The sequence below is a fragment of the Osmerus mordax genome, chromosome 4, assembly GCF_038355195.1.
Source record: "Osmerus mordax isolate fOsmMor3 chromosome 4, fOsmMor3.pri, whole genome shotgun sequence".
NCBI lineage: Eukaryota > Metazoa > Chordata > Actinopteri > Osmeriformes > Osmeridae > Osmerus > Osmerus mordax.
Window position 1 is genome coordinate 8,556,249 of NC_090053.1, and position 17,432 is coordinate 8,573,680.

The 17,432-nt window shown below is 44.3% G+C and overlaps 1 protein-coding gene across 1 annotated transcript; it reads right to left on the reverse strand.

Moving 5' to 3' along the window:
• Window positions 1-9,906: 9,906 nt before the first annotated feature.
• On the reverse strand, window positions 9,907-16,416 carry gpr37a (G protein-coupled receptor 37a). Its single transcript, XM_067235229.1, has 2 exons — window positions 15,364-16,416; window positions 9,907-11,267 (listed from the first exon to the last, which is right to left on the reverse strand). Exons 1-2 carry the CDS (start codon window positions 16,387-16,389, stop codon window positions 10,428-10,430), a joined length of 1,866 nt encoding a protein of 621 aa, XP_067091330.1. The 5' UTR covers window positions 16,390-16,416; the 3' UTR covers window positions 9,907-10,427.
• Between the last annotated feature and the right edge of the window lie 1,016 nt (window positions 16,417-17,432).

The window sequence follows — 17,432 nt, forward strand, 5'->3', positions numbered from 1 at the left end:
CCTCACATCCTCCTTCACTGTGTCCCCCTCACATCCTCCTTCACTGTGTCCCCCTCACATCCTCCTTCACTGTGTCCCCCTCTCATCCTCCTTCACTGTGTCCCCCTCTCATCCTCCTTCACTGTGTCCCCCTCTCATCCTCCTTCACTGTGTCCCCCTCTCATCCTCCTTCACTGTGTCCCCCTCTCATCCTCCTTCACTGTGTCCCCCTCTCATCCTCATTCACTGTGTCCCCCTCTCATCCTCCTTCACTGTGTCCCCCTCTCATCCTCCTTCACTGTGTCCCCCTCTCATCCTCCTTCACTGTGTCCCCCTCTCATCCTCCTTCACTGTGTCCCCCTCTCATCCTCCTTCACTGTGTCCACCTCACATCCTCCTTCACTGTGTCCCCCTCACGGTGGGGGGCAGTGAAGCACTGTGCTCAAATGCACCTTCTCCTCTGAGAATTCTTGCCTTCAATTTTCTATTGAAGTGGAGGCACCAGTTGGACTAGTGAAGCAGATAAAACATCAGGTGGAGCAGGCTCCTGAAGGCCCTGAACATGCTGAACCGCTGAGGGAAACTTTTCAGATGCTGTTTTTAAACATGGTCATGTTTAAAATGTACAGATCTTTGTTCATTGGTGGCAAGGGTCAGAATATTGAGTCAATCCCGTGTTTGCTGAGGTTTGAACTGAAAAGCATGATGAAGGAATATTACAGTGCTTCTTTTTTTTTTCTTCAAGAAAATTATTCCTCAAAATGGACAAAGTCTAAAGAAAGCTTTGACAACAAAGATATTTTGGAATGTATGAACAGATACGCCTTTCACTGTGGTCCGGACACCGATGCCTTAAACTATAGAACAATTCAATGGCAGGTTGCCATGGAAACGGATGAGATTTAAAAATCTGCTCTTGAGCATTTATACAAATAGACTAGCTTTGGGAATTGTTTACGCTGAAAGCCAGCTACTTCACAACACTTCACCTTCTCTCAGAGTGAAGGTCTCCATTAGTGACCATACAGACACATCAGTAACAGATGACCTGGGATCCCCCGGGTTGGGGATAAGCTGTTAAAACCAACATGGCAAAATGCCAAGTGGCTGTCTGTCTGCCGCTACATGGCTTTCCAATTAACTAACATGAGGATATATAGCATGGGATATATAACAACTGTTGCATTTATTTCCCAAAGAGGAAAATACTCTAGGGAGAAGACTTTGGGCAGTGTGAGTGTGTGCGTGTGGAAATCCTGTCAGGGGTCTTATACTGGAGCCTACATGGGATTATTAATGATGAATTAGATGAATACCAATGCCTACAGTACAAAGACTATTTGTACCATAAACCACAACGGCTTGACAATTATGACAATTACCACAACGCTAATTCTCAAATCAGAATTAATGGTAATTGGGTTGAATGTTTTCTCCCTTTTTAGTCAATATTAAGCCTTGTTGACGAACTAGAATCATTTGAATCCGTCATGCATAGAACAAAGTTAGCTCAGGGCTAGGAGGGTGGGGGTGGGTGGGTACGAAGCAAGTGATGTGGGTTCACATGATGACTTCATTAATTATCTCACGCCACATTGGCTTTAACACAGTGCCAATTTCTCTGTCTCTTCAATAAACGATTCCAGAAACTGCACATTGAGTCTTGCCTCATCCTTCTTATCACTTCTCGTTCTCTGAAAACCAACTTCACTCTTATCACTCGCTCCTCTACTCAGCCTCTTTCAGGACATCGAAGGTGCATATCCCTCATAGTTATATTTGAAGCCATAAAGCATTCCTACGACCATCCAGATTACATTTTCCATGTTGCTTTGGTAGTGTTAAATCACTAAATCAGCAAGTCAGAAGACTGGACACGATCACTGAAATGGACCATCAGCTGACAAAACTGAACTGTTTGTGATATTATTCTATATAAAATACTATATAGGTATACATATAAACCAAATATGGCAAAGCAACTATGCTGACAGGTAGACAGACACACACAATTGGTACATGCCCGATAATCTCAACAATACAAAACATTGGTATCAAAGCATGGCTTCCTAAAAGTAACTGGGAGCTGTATCAAAGAACTGTCTGGTGGAGAAGCTTTTAATCACAGCAACTGGAACAAAAATACTTTGAAATGTAGAGTGTAGACTATGTAGACTATGATTGGTTGCATTAAACATCAAACAATGAAGAACTGTCTCATTCAGTTTCATTCACATTATGACAGGAATGACTTTCAGATAAAAGAAAGAGGAGCCTTACTTGAGATGGTGTATACATATGTTCTTGAAACTGGTAACATGTGAATCAATTCTGATACAATCCTTCTCACATTCTCCCAAATATCAACAACAAATTCCATGTTTCAGTGAGCATTTCCTGGTCTTGATTGCGACTTGATTGTGATTGGATGAGATTTACCTCAGACTCAACACAAGTGAGGCTTATTAAGATAATTAAACCATGGCCTATGAAGTTTGTTTTCTTTTAAAAAAGGGATACCATTTAGATGTGCAAAACAGCAAGTAATTGTATCATTCAATGCATTGTATACACTGTATATGACACATGCCCATGCACTCGTCAAGTTTGATTGAGTATAAAATGGACAGTTGCCTTTTTTTTTTACCCCTTGACACATCACAAACCACTGAGCTGTGTGTCCACTCTCAATGGATCTGCGACGCCCATGGCTGCCCCTCTTTGTGGCGCTGAGTTACTGACCAGCGGTGACCGCCCTCGCCTTGGCCAAACACAGGCCCACGATTGTTCAACCACTAACTTGCACAGTGATGCAGACGCCCTCATTGTTGTTTCTGTAAATTCAGCATAAAGTTGTCCTCCTCCCTTGAATTAGTCTAAGTCAGCATAAGGGGTGTTTTAATTCCAAATCGTTGAGTTTTCAAATGTCCCTTAGGTGGCCCTGGGCTTTAAAAGAGATACATGCCTGTCTGCTTGCCAGCTGTGTCAAAGACAGAGGGTCTGAATCTGAGAACGCAATGAGATTGGAGGAAACACACCGATATATGATACTATTCTTACTATCTATACACAACCACGGTCTAGTTAAGTATGACCACTGTGATGGGTTTTACATATACAACATGACAAATATGGAATGATTAAATAAGGATCAGGTCGGTTCTGCGTTGGTATCCTGTCAGGCTGTGGTGACTGCTGGCTTAGCATGAATTTAGCATCCCAAAAAATGGAAATCTCCCCTTCACATTCTCCATCTTTCCTTCTCCCCCTGCAATCTAACAATTTCCCTCTCTCTTTAGCTCTTATGCTGGTGCCAGCGCTTATACAGAATGACACAAGGTAAAGTTTATAACCACCGGTCTGTGTTGTCTCACCCTTCCTCAGCCCTCAGGAACTGAGTCCGACTGGTGGGGGTGGGCAGAACAGCAACAGCGAGATGGTTCAAGAGTTTTCAACATGCCCTTATTTTCTAAATCTGAAGGTTTTTCATGAGAATGTTACTTATCTGGAAAACCTTTGATAAGGTCATGGAACTGAGTCTTCCATTGATTTCAGTCTCCTGTCCCCTCATCTGTAAACCTCAGAGGGGCGGGGGTTAGGTAGGATGGAAAGGAAGTCATGAAGCCTGGCCCACATACGAGTTAATGATTGTTATCTTTGAGGCTAGTGTTGGGCAAAGTGGCTCTCGCTCTCCATGACTCACATCCTTTATTGTGGCCTTGGGGGAAGCTGCTTATAATAGACCTTCGCACCAACGTGAACTGATGAGCTTTGAAGGTGTGCGGTCAGAAGAACTCTATTTCCTCCCCAGTCTTTTCACTTTGGATTCTCGTCTCAACCTGTGAGCAACATACCACAGGGGATTGTGGGAAGAGAAGTCCTTGGGAGCACAGCAGTGGCCAACTTAGTGTGGCCTCCCATCAGGCTTGGTTGAGTATATTAAAGTCAGAGAATGCAACAATATTACTTTCTACTGTAATATTACCTTTAGTACTTTATTTCATCCTGGACCTTAAGTAAAGTAAATCAGTATTTCACAAAGGGGAATGGAAACAGTAATGGAGGGGAAAAAAACATGTTGTTGGTTGACACGGTAACAGCCTTTCCTTTGGTGCAGTAACAGGTGTGTAATAGGTGTGACTGATTGATTGTCCAGTAAGTGCTGTGTGCTCGCACAGGGAATTGAGGGCTTTACTGACTCCTTTTCCCACTGCTCTTTGGAAATAAACCAACCAGCTACTGAACTCAAAACCGCTGGTATCAGTGCCTAATCAAGAACAAAACTAATTATTTCTCCTCAATTAATTTCACCCTCTAACTAATCAAAACATTATTCACCACGATAACTTTAAAAGCAGTGAAATGTATAATGAGGGCACTGCCAATAATTAATTAATATGAAGCATTATTAACTATGAGTAAGTGACCAAGCCTACCATAAAGATAAAATACTGGAAGTATTTTGTCTAGTTTGTGCCTTTAAAAGTTTATATCGTCAATATAAACAGTGATGTTTGAGAAAAAAAATAGGAAAAATAGTATTCAAGAGTATCCAATGGGGATATCTGAAAAAGTCCCCAAAAATATAGCAGAATGCTTAATTGTATGGCATTCTTTATACATATCCATACAGGCTAGGCCGTGTAAGTGATGTGGTCTAGAATAAAAGGTTTTGAGAGAAAACATTTACACTGTTAGTGCCTAGACTGAAGCTAGGTACTATATTGGTTTACCAGTGCAAGTTCTTTACTGTAGTATGGATTACTGAAATTTGAAGGCGTTTATCACAGATTACTGTATGAACCATTGTTTTGAATCCGGAGTAGAGCCTCCCTTCCTGCCATGTAAAATAATGATTAATTTTCAAAAAGGCAGCTAGTAGCTTCAGGGATGGTTAAGCAACTAGCCATAGACTGTTAAACCATGGCACTAATATGTGCTTAACCCCACTACCACAGGATATCAAGGTCAAAGGACAGAGATAATGATGTCGAGAGCGGTTTAGGAAGCAAATCAGGAGGAGAAGAGAAAAGGGAGTTGAAGAGAGGAGGTGGAGGAGAGAAGAGGCTGGAAGAGAGTAGAAGTGAATGGAAGAGAAGAAAGAAGGAGGTGGAGGAGAGGGCGATGAGAGAACCAAAGACCCGACCGCTCCATGAATGAGCCTTTGAGAGAAAAAACGTAGAGAAAACATCAACAAGGCTTTTTTGTTTGTTTTTTATGATTGCGCCGAGAGAAAGAATGGAAAAAAGGGGGGAAAGCAATCATTTGGCAGCCCTATAGCCATGTCATTTGTGTTCCCATTCCAGTTTGAAGGAGAAGTGAGAGGGTGAGTTGAGGGGGTTGCTTGTTGTAATATCTACTGGCACCCAGGCAGCCCCCTCTGCTAGCTTACCACGTTCACTTAGGGGTAAAAGGGGGGAGAGGGGGTCTAGGGGAAAAATTCTCAGCGTCTAAACCCCCCCCCCCCCCCCTCATTTAAGCATCCAAGCGTTCAATCACAGGCGGTGACCTAGAAATGAAGAAACAATCCTTAACAAAGGGAGGGGAGGAGGGGGGGTGGACAACGACGAGACAATAAAGCCCTTATCCTCCCTGGATGGCATCCGTTCTCACCAGATTATACAACCCAACACCGGGGCCTGGGAGAGTGGACCCGCTGGCTCCATCTGTGCCCGAGGTTCCAGAGTTGTCGTGGCCGCGGGGTGTGGTGTGACCTGGCGTGTACCGTACCAGGCTGTGGCACAGCACTGCCCAGAGGAAGCCCAGGGTGGCGTGAGAGGAAGAGGAGGGGAGCGCGGGTAAATGCGTGGCGTTCTCTTTGCTGTGGCGGTGCACAGTGTGTGTCCAATGAGATGAGTTTGATTTGACACTGTGAGAATTGTGGGAGGCCATTTTGCTTCACCATATTGGTGAGTAGGTAAATGTGCAAACTGAGGCATCGGACTCTCTTGAGTTAGTTTTGGTGAACAACAAGTCCAACATACACATGAAGAGGTGAGTCAGTGGCCGGTCATCTGGGATAAAGCTGGTGAAGAGTATGGCACTTTCAATATCAAGGTCACCATATTGGTCACTGTGTAGAAAGTCCCCGTCCAAAAACGTATCTTCCAGAGACACAAATGCATTGGAGGGACTATCAAGACTACCAGACTGACAATTTAGAACACGCAACCCAATCTAAAGTGCATGGCTATTTTGGCTGCCGTTTAAAGAGCTCTCCATATAAAGAGCTCTTACCAGACTTGTTGTTGAGTCCCGTCAACATTGCTGTAAGGTGTCAAGTCATATCAGAAACAATGCGAGTTCAAGAGCATGAAATATTCATGAGGCACACGCCTTCCTAACACGCCTGTTCATTGGAGAGGCTGCATTGTTACTCCACAGATATGTGGGTTTAAACATGTGAACATCTTTGACTTGGAAGCCTCATTACAATTCATAAGTGTCCTCAAACAATGCCAAACATGTATTATAACAATGAAATTACGTCGGAGCTGTGGAATCCTGTAAATAGCACACCCAAATAGGCTAACGCTAACCCAAACACAACAACGTTAGAATTAGAATGTGCTTTTCCACCAATCACTGCTTGACAAAACAGAAGCAGAAACAGAAACATTGACTACTGAAGAAGTCACACGAGAACACTAACTTGCTTTAGGTTTCCTCTCAGCATCACTCCCAATCTGTCGCTACCTCATAACATAGGCCGACGTGTCGTCCACCTATTCCAACTGAGGGTTTGGTTGTCATGGCACCCTGGCACCATGCCCGGGATGAGAGGTTCACCTCTTCAGAGCCTGTACAGAATGTCCTGCCTCTCTCGTAAACCATAATGGAGTTAGCCTGAGGTCACTGAGCAACTTGTTTAGCAGCAATGCATCACTGTACCCATCTTCTTCATTGTTGTCAAATGAATAGAGGTACATCTAATTGCTGTAGGAACAGAGATGCCGGGCCCAGCTTCTTGCAGATTGTCTATGGGGAAAATGAGAGTCATTATTCATAGTTTTGGGCAAATGGGAAATCTTTGGGATTTAATGATCATAATGTGAATGGAGCTGTGTGTGGCAGAACTGCGAGACCACACACACAGAGAGATAGAGAGAGAGGGGGGGGGGAAGAGAGGGAGAGACAGAGAAGGCAGAGGCCAACAGCCCATAAACACAACCATTTAGCTTTTAGACAACACACAGCTGCCATTCTCAGCAACAGTAAAACGCCTGAGGTATCACGTAGAATCCACCAAATGTTGAGCTTGTGGAGGGATATGAATACATTGTAGCCTTACACAGTCAAGAGGATTTTCTCCAAATTCAAAACACTTCCCTTTCTTACAAAATCATATATTGATTTCTTCAACCATCCTCCTTTTCTTTCTAAAAAAAGGATAACCTTCCCCATTTTCTACACTGTAGTGTAGCTGAGTGACCCAATACTAACAGAGTCCATGGTGAGCACGGTGGTATGAATGAAGTGAGCAGAGTGCAGAGCTAGAAGAAAAGCCATCTTTGTTTGTCTACAGCAGGACAGAATGGCATCCTCTGTGCCACAACACTCATTTCATACACCGGGGAGCCTGAACACATGGGTCTCACAGTAGGCTGAACACATGAATATACATACATGTTCATATAAGCCATATTATAGTGCTGCCAGTATTACAACATCACAATGGAGAGTGCCACCATTGCTCATTGTTACAGAAATTACTGTAAGGCTGTACATATAACCATTTAGTAATACAGCACAGTTATATAAAACATTAGTTATATTTTTTTCAGTTTGATGAAAAATGAGTTTCCTGTATATGATGCTGGTTTTATCATTGCAAATGGAAGTAAGGGGGTCTAGCTCTGTAGTTTTGGATCAAGAGGTCGCAAGTTCAAATCCCTTCCGTACCGGGTGTCGCTTTGGATAAAAGCATCAGCTAAACGAATACATTACAGTCCGCCACATATTCAGTTCAGCGAGTTGAGCTGGGGAAAGCAGAGTATTCATGGGAAGATACTTTTAAGGCCTTTGTTGGAATTCTGATGCTGCTGGACGGGCCCCACGCTGCTCCTTTGAAACCCAGCGGCTTCATCTCAAGCCTACCTTCAGCAGAGCTACAGCCACATAATACCCGCCAGAATGCTTTCCCGTTCCTGCTGAGCTTCAAATGGGAGATTTCTTTTCTCCTCTACTCTTTTCAACTCCTCAACCACAGACGGAGCTGTGTCTCATATTCAAATAAAAACGGGGTGAATAAAACACGTCGACAACATTTGACGTATGTACGGTACCCATCGCCACACCTGTGCATTACCTTTTCGTGTGTCTTCGTGAAGTCTGAGGTCTCACTTCTTGTGAGGAGAGAAGGACAAGAGGAAAGCAGGTCACTGAAAATGTAAGACAGGCTCAGAATAGGTGGGATGACAGCATTATACAGAGAATGAGATGCCACCCCTCCATCCCATCCCCCAACATCACCACAAAAATAAAGCGAATCTGACAGATGAATGGTAGGTTATATTTAGAAGGAAATCTATTTCTTATCCCTTCTTCACAGATGCAAAAATGGCAGCAGAGTGTATTTGATGTCATCATCCGATGGCCAAAGACTTGATGTACTTGAAAGGATATTCAGAAACCCTGCTTTAGTGCTGTCAATACACTTGGATTGTGGGGAAATGTTTTTTAAAGCTGTAGTTTTTGAGGAGGGCGTACAGAAGCTTGAGATAAGGATTTTCATTTGATCAAGCGACAGAAATAATGAATCTCGTCTTGGAAAGACAATCTGATTGTAGTTAAAATATCACCGCGTCCATAGTAGACAACACACTCAAATTTTCAACAAACATGATGTTTACATGTTAAGTCCTAACTATCTCAATCTCACATCAATCCCATAGAAGAAATGAGCCACACAACATTGTAGGAGTTACTGTACATCCAACTTCCCCTCTCTCCAGCCATGAGCCGCTTCCAATCTGGCCCTCCACCCCGCCCTGGCCCTCGCCCTCGCCCTCGCCAGACCATCGACGTCAGGAACACAGCTGAGAAGCAGATTCCTGCTGTTGCCTTGGTGACCAGCAGAGAAAACAATGGCGGCTATGTCCTGTTGGGCAGTGAGAGGTGATGATGTCACAGTGGCCAGATGACCAGCTTGTTCTGGCTGGGAGAGTAGTCTCTGCGATCAGGAAACAACTCGGCTGGTTGTCATCTGGAGAAAAAATGTATATACGTCACACACCAGCTCATTATATAGCTGAGGTGCTGAGAGCTTTCGTACTATGTTAACAAAGCAGTGCCAGTATTACCACGGCATTTCAGTATGACGAGCATTAAAACGAATAATTAGAGTACAGTTTAGGTAAAGGGGAAATTAGAGGTAGTAGAGGGTGATGGTTTGGGTGGTGGCTGTCTAAAATTACACCTTCATGCTATGAACGTCCAATCACGTTCAGCAATGCCAACAGAAGTGTCTGTTTCAAAGAAGAAGAAAATCACCACTCATTGCTGCAGAGTGACGAGAGTCTCACTATGAGCAAGTCTTTCCTCTGTTGCGGGCTCCACCTCTCCAGCCTTCACTTTAACTCTGTCTTTGCTCAACTCTGTCAGGTCTTAGCTGTCAGGTCAGCTCTCACCCTGAAGCTGATGTGTCTTCAACAATGGCTTTCTCAGGCAGAGAGCTGTTACGAATCAGAACCACACTGTATCTCCAAAGATGAAAAGTCCATGTCAAGTAAACCATATGGTTTCAAACTAATACCCGAGTCTTCACGACTGAGATATCTAATCGACGAAGGAACGGTACAGAATTCCCAATTTACCGGGGCTGTTTCATCAAGTGAGATTCACGTTTGGACCCCCTCAGCGCACAGCCTACTTACAAAAGTGATCGGATCAAAGAATCAACATCTAAGAAGCCAGAGAAGCCTCTTTCTATCTTGTTTTTTATTAAAGTGACAATTCCTGGCTACAAAAACACCACACCAGTGACTGTACAGACCAACTGGAGAGTATCACACAGTTTTCTGCTATCAAATACAGTGGATAATAAAGTACTTACATAGCAAGGGAGCTAAGCATACCTTGGAACCGATTCACAAGAATCACCATCATCAGCAAAACACAACACACTACGAGCAGCCATTTGCAATATATTACTTTCCTTCTGACTCTGACATACTGTACTCTGGGTATAAAACAAAATTGAAAAATACAACACAAACGCAATATTACGTTAAGACTTGAGTGCAAAATTGTAAAAAAAAAAGAAAAGAAAAAGTGATACGTGAGTTAATAGAAAATTGCTATCATTTATAGATTTCAAGTTGTACTATACAGTATACAATGTGACAATGTGTGTATTCATGTGTGTTTTATGTAAACAGATAGAGGATTTGAACTTAATGAGGTACTTCCACCTCCAAGTGCATTTGAGAATTCAATTGGATGTGTGCCTAAAAGCAGTGTGTCCCCACAGCCGTGTAAGGAGACGTCTCCCTCCGAATGGTGCTGAAGGGAGACAGCTCCAGGTCGGTGGTGGTGCACTCATGCTCGTTCTCGTTGTCGCTGGTCGTCGCGGTCGTCGAAGTCCTGGGCGGCCCACATTCATCACAGCAGCAGCAGCAGCAGTCCAGGAAGGCCCGGCTGAACGGCTGGCACAGGAAGAACAGCAGAACCGGCGTGACGGCCGACTTGCAGAACAGCAACAGCTGGCTGACCAGGTGGAGAATATCCAGGGTCCTCCTGGGAACCCCGGTCGCCATGTAGACGCTGACGATGTTGCAGATGTTCTCGGGGATGATGCAGAAGCCGTAGAGGATGGCCAGCGCCACCACCGTGCAGTTCATCTGGCTCTCCAGCTGGATCTGCTTCTTGTTGCCGCGTACACACGCCCGCTCGGCCTGGCGGATCTTGCGAGCGGTCGCCAGGGAGCTCCCGATGGTGAACAGCGTGGGCAGGCAGAAGTAGCAGCCAAAGTACCACCAGAGGCGCGCGCCGTCGTAGGTCAGGCCCAGCACGTAGAGCGTGTCGGGGAGCTGGGTGGAGATGCGCACCACGCAGCGCTCGCAGGGCTGCGCAACGGCGGAAGGGTCGCCGTCCTCGGTGACCAGCTGGCGGATCAGCAGCTCGGGCAGCGCCAGGAGGAGCGCGCCGATCCAGATGACGGCCAGCTTGGCTCCGGTGGAGGCGCAGTTCTCGATCATCTCGTAGTACATCTGGACGTTGGAGGCGGCGCGGAATCGGTCGATGCACAGGGCGCACAGGGTGAAGGTCGTGACCCCCAGGGACGCCACCTGGAAGGGTGCAAGCAGGAGGAGGGAGATATACAAGTGAATACAGTATGTATGCACAAGACATTATTCAACACTTGCTATGGTAACCCCTGACATAGATGGACTACTATCGCTAAGTGATGGAGACAGAGCTTTGACTATGCCTGAAAGGGTTTAACACAAGTACAGATACTTGAGTTTGTCCAGTTACTGAACTCAACATACACTGGCAAACCCTGACAGTTTTATGGAACAGTCCATGAGCAAGTCTGGATAATGGAATCCCAGACGTCCATGGATCCTCCTGTACAGACCAAAAGAATGTGTTGTTGACTATCTCAACCCCAGCTGGGAACAATTCTCATGTCGCAGTACTGTTTGTGAGATTTCAACAAAATTAGGACACTAAGGGTCTGTTCAGTTGAGAAAAAGACCAACAGATGTTTCAGCACACCATTCACTACTAAAAGGGGATTTAATGTGGTGCTAGTTAAAAGAAGCCATGAGTTGAACCAACAGTTAAATGTCATTCTGACTAAAAAAATATATTATCGACACTGTCTAGAAGCTTACATGATTACAAAATTACCCTAATTTCAACTGGATGAAATATTGATACAGTTCTAAATTTCTTGCTGGAATTAAAGAGAACCGATATTGGTCTACACAAAAAAAAAATTTAAGTGCCTCTGCATTCAGATCCATCGACTTTCAGCAAAATTCGATTCAAAATTCGAATCTACAGTCAAGGTCACAGCCTCTACTGTCAAGTCATTGATCAACTTAGAAAAAACTGAAAACACAGCCATGAGTCTCCTCACATGGTTCCACTGGATGGGATCTAACTAGTTCATCAGATGACAGGGACATAATCAGAGCTTGTGAGGTCAGTATCAGTGCAGGAACTGCTGTGAGCTGAGGCCCTCTACTTGGATCTGACTATTGCTGCTCCTCCTCACAACAGTGCACACGATATACTGCGACCAGATCCTTCCTTTTACTTTGAACTGTTTAACGTGGCAAATGAATTGCTACAAATATACACATTGTTAAAATCACAGAACTTTCATTGCGTCTTCAAGGAGGTTTGAAGTTATGCCATGTCTTCCACAATCATCAATGCTATAAAATGTCCCCTCATTGTCAGACAGGCAGTCAGACACACTGACGTTTCTCAGACAGCCAGTGCATGTTCACAAAAGCAGGAAAACTCAATTCAGCCTGAGGGCGACAAAGTATTTTCCACATGGTGTGGCTCCAAGCCTGCTCCTCCAACATGCATCAGAGTAGCTCCATCTCTAAGAGGGCTGGCAGAAGAAGGTGTAAACATTTCACATTTCCCCGGCGCACCACTGGCCAGAGCAGCCCTGAGTACTGCCAGACTTCCTGGCCCTGGCTTTCCTTACGCTAACATCTATACCTTCCATTTAGAAAAGAGAGAGAGGGACAGTGACAGAGAAGGGGAGGGAGGAGGACAGAGAAAGAGGGGGGACGAGAGGTGAAAGCTGTGAAATTATACATGTGTGGACAGTGGTGTAGTGGTAAAAATAGAGGTGGGTAAACTATGAATTTTATTATTTATTTATTTACAGGGTCGTCAAGGGTCTGCAATTTAGAGGTGGATAAACGCTATTTCCGAATTTCGGGAGGTGCGTAAATGGCGTTTACGTGCGTTTAGCCCCCACTACATCCCTGTGTGTGGAGTACAGAGATAGAAGTCCATATGGACCAAGGCTTTACTGTAGGTCATTTTACTTTATCGTCTCCCTCTCTCTCTACACGCACAGTCATGTCCATCATTGTCAAAATGACAGCTAGCTCCCCAACAGGGGGCTGAGCATAACACTGCAGGGCAGGTTTTGTGTATGTAACCTCTGTCACATCATGGCCATCCATGACAGACTGTCATGGACTGCACTTGGGTTGCCAGGGCAGCCATTAGAACTAATGTTCCCAGTGTTTGTGTAATTACGCTCCATTAATCTCTTGATTACCGAACCGATTAGCATAATGAGGATGTGCTTCGCTGTCTTTTCACAGCATTACTGTATCACAGAAGGCAGAGGGAACTGTATCAACATTTAAGTCAAACACCTACAGGTTCGGGGCGAAGACACCAATAGGCCTTTTAGCCCAGTCTTTTTGAATTAATCAAAATGGCCATGACAACAAACCGTTGCAAAAAAGAAAATCTGGCATTTAGCGAAGCTTCGTTCTTACGGTTTTTGCTCTGGGCTTTTTTGATGATTACGCAGTCCTGTGTTAAGTCTCCTTTATGAAATATTTAATTGCATTGTTTTCTGACAGCACATAAATCAAAGGAGTTCTATATTTGATTTTAGGACACTTAATGGATTGAAAGTACGAAAATATGACAAATAAGTGGCAAACCTGAATACCTCGTGTTGATGATAACCACATTTTGTTGTGGGGTAAATCACATTTCCGTGTTGAGAAGCTACACTAATAACAGTCTACTGCTGCAAGAAAGAAAACTGATTTCAAAGAGCTCCACTCTAAAATTAGCCCATGCACTCGAGGGAGGGTTTCACAGATAAAACATAGTTGTGGACAAAGAAAAAAGAAAAAAAAGTAAAGCTCTGTTGAATAATCTCAGAAGGGATTCGATTCAACATGACTGGAACCCACCGTTCTAAGCATTTGCTAAATAGAGCATAATGTGATCCATGATGTTGAGGAGCATCATGTCATCCTGTCTGGGTGCAAACCCTGCCTGCCTCATGCCCTGCCTGCCTCATACCCAGCCTTCTGACCCTCTATGCCGCCTGCCTCCTCCCCTCCCCTCCCCTGCCCTGCCCGCCTCCTGCCCTGCCTGCTTGTGTCACATTAAGTGATGTGGATCAGCTCAGCGCCGTGTCAGTAAACTAGGATTTCCTCTGAGAAGCGGCTCAGGTCTATCACTGCAGCTTTGAGAATATGGGATTAGGACCATCCTCCCAGACAGCACCATTACCATTTGCAGCACTGACACATCGTGTCGCAGTGAATACTAACCGCATTAACCCCTATGTGTCTGACTAGGAAGGGCTTTGGTTTCTGTTAAGAAATAAAGGTCTTGAATTCATGTTCGAATCGATGTTGTTGTTTCCATGCCTTCAGAACATGATCGAGAATTGGCTTTTTCTTTGTTATTGCAATTAGCAAATAGTCACGTTGACTTCTGGAAGCCTCTCTAGCTAGGCTATGATCTTCAAAAACACGACCTCCAAGATCATCACGTTAGTCTTTGTTATGGATCTTATGTAAGAGCTGAACGCCCACAGATGACTTCATAACAGATATCTCTCGTTACACAGTGCTCTGTCGATCACCTGGCTCCTTCCGTGTCACCTTATCACTTACTGCACTATTGTAATGTTGCAAATAGTTTGTTGACAGAGTAGACTCACTGCCTTGCATCTGGGCAGATGATGCAACAGTGGGCGTGAACCTACTTGCTATCATTACTCTGATCTATCCCACATGCTTTCTATTGAGCTGTGGGGTCTGGGGATTTGTAAACTACAACCACATGTGTTTTCTGTCAAACATCCCATTTTGGCCTGACACTGTACGAGCTGTTTACTGTCCTCTTCCCTATATAAGCACTGAGGGAAGGCTTGTGAACTACAGTGCAGGTACTGGTTGAGAACTAGACACCAGCTCGAGGGAGAGAAAGTGGGACTGTAACAGCATCTCTGACATCAGAGCAGGCTGCCCTGGGCCTGTTTCCTGCTCCAGCCAGTTCCCTGAGCTGGAACGCCAGGTCGAGGTGACACCGGAGAACCAGGGATTTAGACCCTGTATACCTTACCATTGTCTGATGTACTGCAGAGCAAAAAGCACCGTGGCAGGGTGTGGCCGTGTGGTATATGTATCTTCTGTGTATATGCCACAATTGGTGCCGGGTAGCAAGTCAAGTCATCAGATTACATGTATATAATCATTTACAATAAAAACAAACAAACAGACCCACTATGTAAGAAACCAATGAGCGAGCCCACATATTCCTACTTAATACAACAATGATAGAATACACCCCTAGAGTTAAGGGAGGCCCTTGACTGCAACTCTCTTAAAATGATATACAAAACAATTTACAGATAGCAGCTATTACCTCAATGTAGGGGATGATTTTACAGGAGAATTCTCCCAGGAGCCAGTCCTTGGTCAATTCATGGAATATCACCAGGGGCAAGCAGAAGAAGATGACCACAAAATCCCACAGGGCTAGATTGGCCAGGAGAGAATTCGAGATACTTCTCATGTAATAGTTGTGACACACTATGCACATGATTGCAATATTCCCGATGATTCCCACTGTGAAAATGATGGCTGATATGATCATAATGGCATATGCGCCGTATGCTTCGGCTGTTAGAGGGTAGAACGGGTTTTTGACTACTTTCCGTCTTATTTTAGTATTCATCGGAACAAACGGTGTGCTATCTCCTACGTCTGGTAATGTAAACTGCTCATAATCATCGATTGGGAAGTCTATTGACTGATTTTGGCCCATTGGTTTGGGTAGTGTTTCCCACGTGGTTGACGGTGCGTCCATAGAGGTGTTAGAAGGCTGACTTATATTCTTCTCCTTTATCTTGTCATACTTCTCGTTTCTTTTAAAACGGTCAATGGCCCATCTTTTGTTTCTGCAAAAGGGTTTCTCGTGCCGGTGACCTCCCCCCCTCTTATGCCTCGCTAAGAACTTTAAATCACCGTGCCCACGGCCGTGCGTTTTCATGACAGTTAGCTTGTTGGTGTTCAACTTTTCCTCCGTGCGCCACGGGTCATTGCCATCCTTGGGCAAGCGGACAAGTGCCATTTCATTGGACGTCTTTCGTTCGTCCACTACTCTTTTAAAACCATAAGATGCATTCATGTTATTCATCCATGTCCGCATTGAATTCCAAGATGATGCACTTGTAGCATGCGCCCGTCTATTGTTCTTTTCGTTGATACGCTCGTAAGCTTCATACCATCTCCGGCCACCACTGGTAGTATTGTGCAAATTCTTGTTTTTGCCAGCTGTATCATAATTTCGAGGAGTTATCGTTGTCTTTGTGTTCGCTCCGTAAATGTGAGCTATCACATCCTCGCTCCAAAGCGAGAAGCACAGTAACCTAAATAATGGTACCAGCATTGTTTATCCTAAAGCCTTCGACAAAAGTGAATTGTATTCCAAAATGATTTATCCATTAAGTCTGTCTTTGGAGCCACAATTGAAAAACGATTCATAGCTCAAGAAATATTTTCTTTTTCGAAACAACTTATATCATGTTTGGATACCGAGTTGCACTTAAAAGTCAGGTGCAGTGAAGACTGGCACCAAACAAGTTCTACAACGACTTTGTAACCACAAAAAGTATCCTATAGTGTTTCGCCTTAGTACGCTGTCTTTCAACAACGGAACAGTCTCTCCGAAAAATTTTTTTTCAAATAGTACGCGAGTCTAAAGTTTGCAGCTTTGTGGCAAAAAAAAAGGGTTTTAAGAGCGCCTGGGAACGGTGTGGTTCCCCAAGTCCGGGTCGCTCACTCTACTGTAGAATGATATTGTCGGGGGGTGGCAAGCTCCGTCTGGAGTTTCGCATCGCCTGCTAGAAGAGTGGTTCACCGGAGAAGGGACATGGGCTCCCCTTGCGGTTAACAATGATCTGTCAAACCACATCCCTGCAACACCTCAAGAGAACCCTTGCTGACTTCTGTTGTCATACGGATAACTAAAGGAACTGAGAGTTCCGTTTCATTTTCTGTTTCATTGTTCCTAGCCTACTTGTATCCACGGACAAATACATTATTTGTTGTTGACTATTTTCAATAGTCTGTTGAATACCACTTCATTTTGCCATCTATATAGTTTTCAATGTGCATGTATGAACTAGATGAAGTCCAACCATGTTTCTATGACTGCACGGTTAACAGCCTATTACGCAGAGAACCACTTTGAGTGTTTTTCAAAACAAATTAAAGCGCTTGGGCGCCTCCTGTAGGATAAACTAAGGAGACAAAGCCGTCGTCAAACACTTGAGTTGGCCGATTCATCATTATAATACATTGTCTGACTGTACACAAGTATAACACTAGGCCCACACCATTTAGCCTTGTGATCCAGAACGTTTTACAGTGTAAGAAATATCTAAGTCAAGGTACACAAGGAGATCATATGCCTGAGGCCAAAACAACTCC

Excerpts from the sequence above, each read along its gene's own strand:
- gpr37a (XM_067235229.1), bottom strand. The coding sequence starts at position 16,389 with ATGCTGGTACCATTATTTAGGTTACTGTGCTTCTCGCTTTGGAGCGAG. Across the intron at positions 11,268-15,363 it reads AAATCATCCCCTACATTGAG|GTGGCGTCCCTGGGGGTCAC; the intron begins GTAATAGCTGCT and ends GCACCCTTCCAG.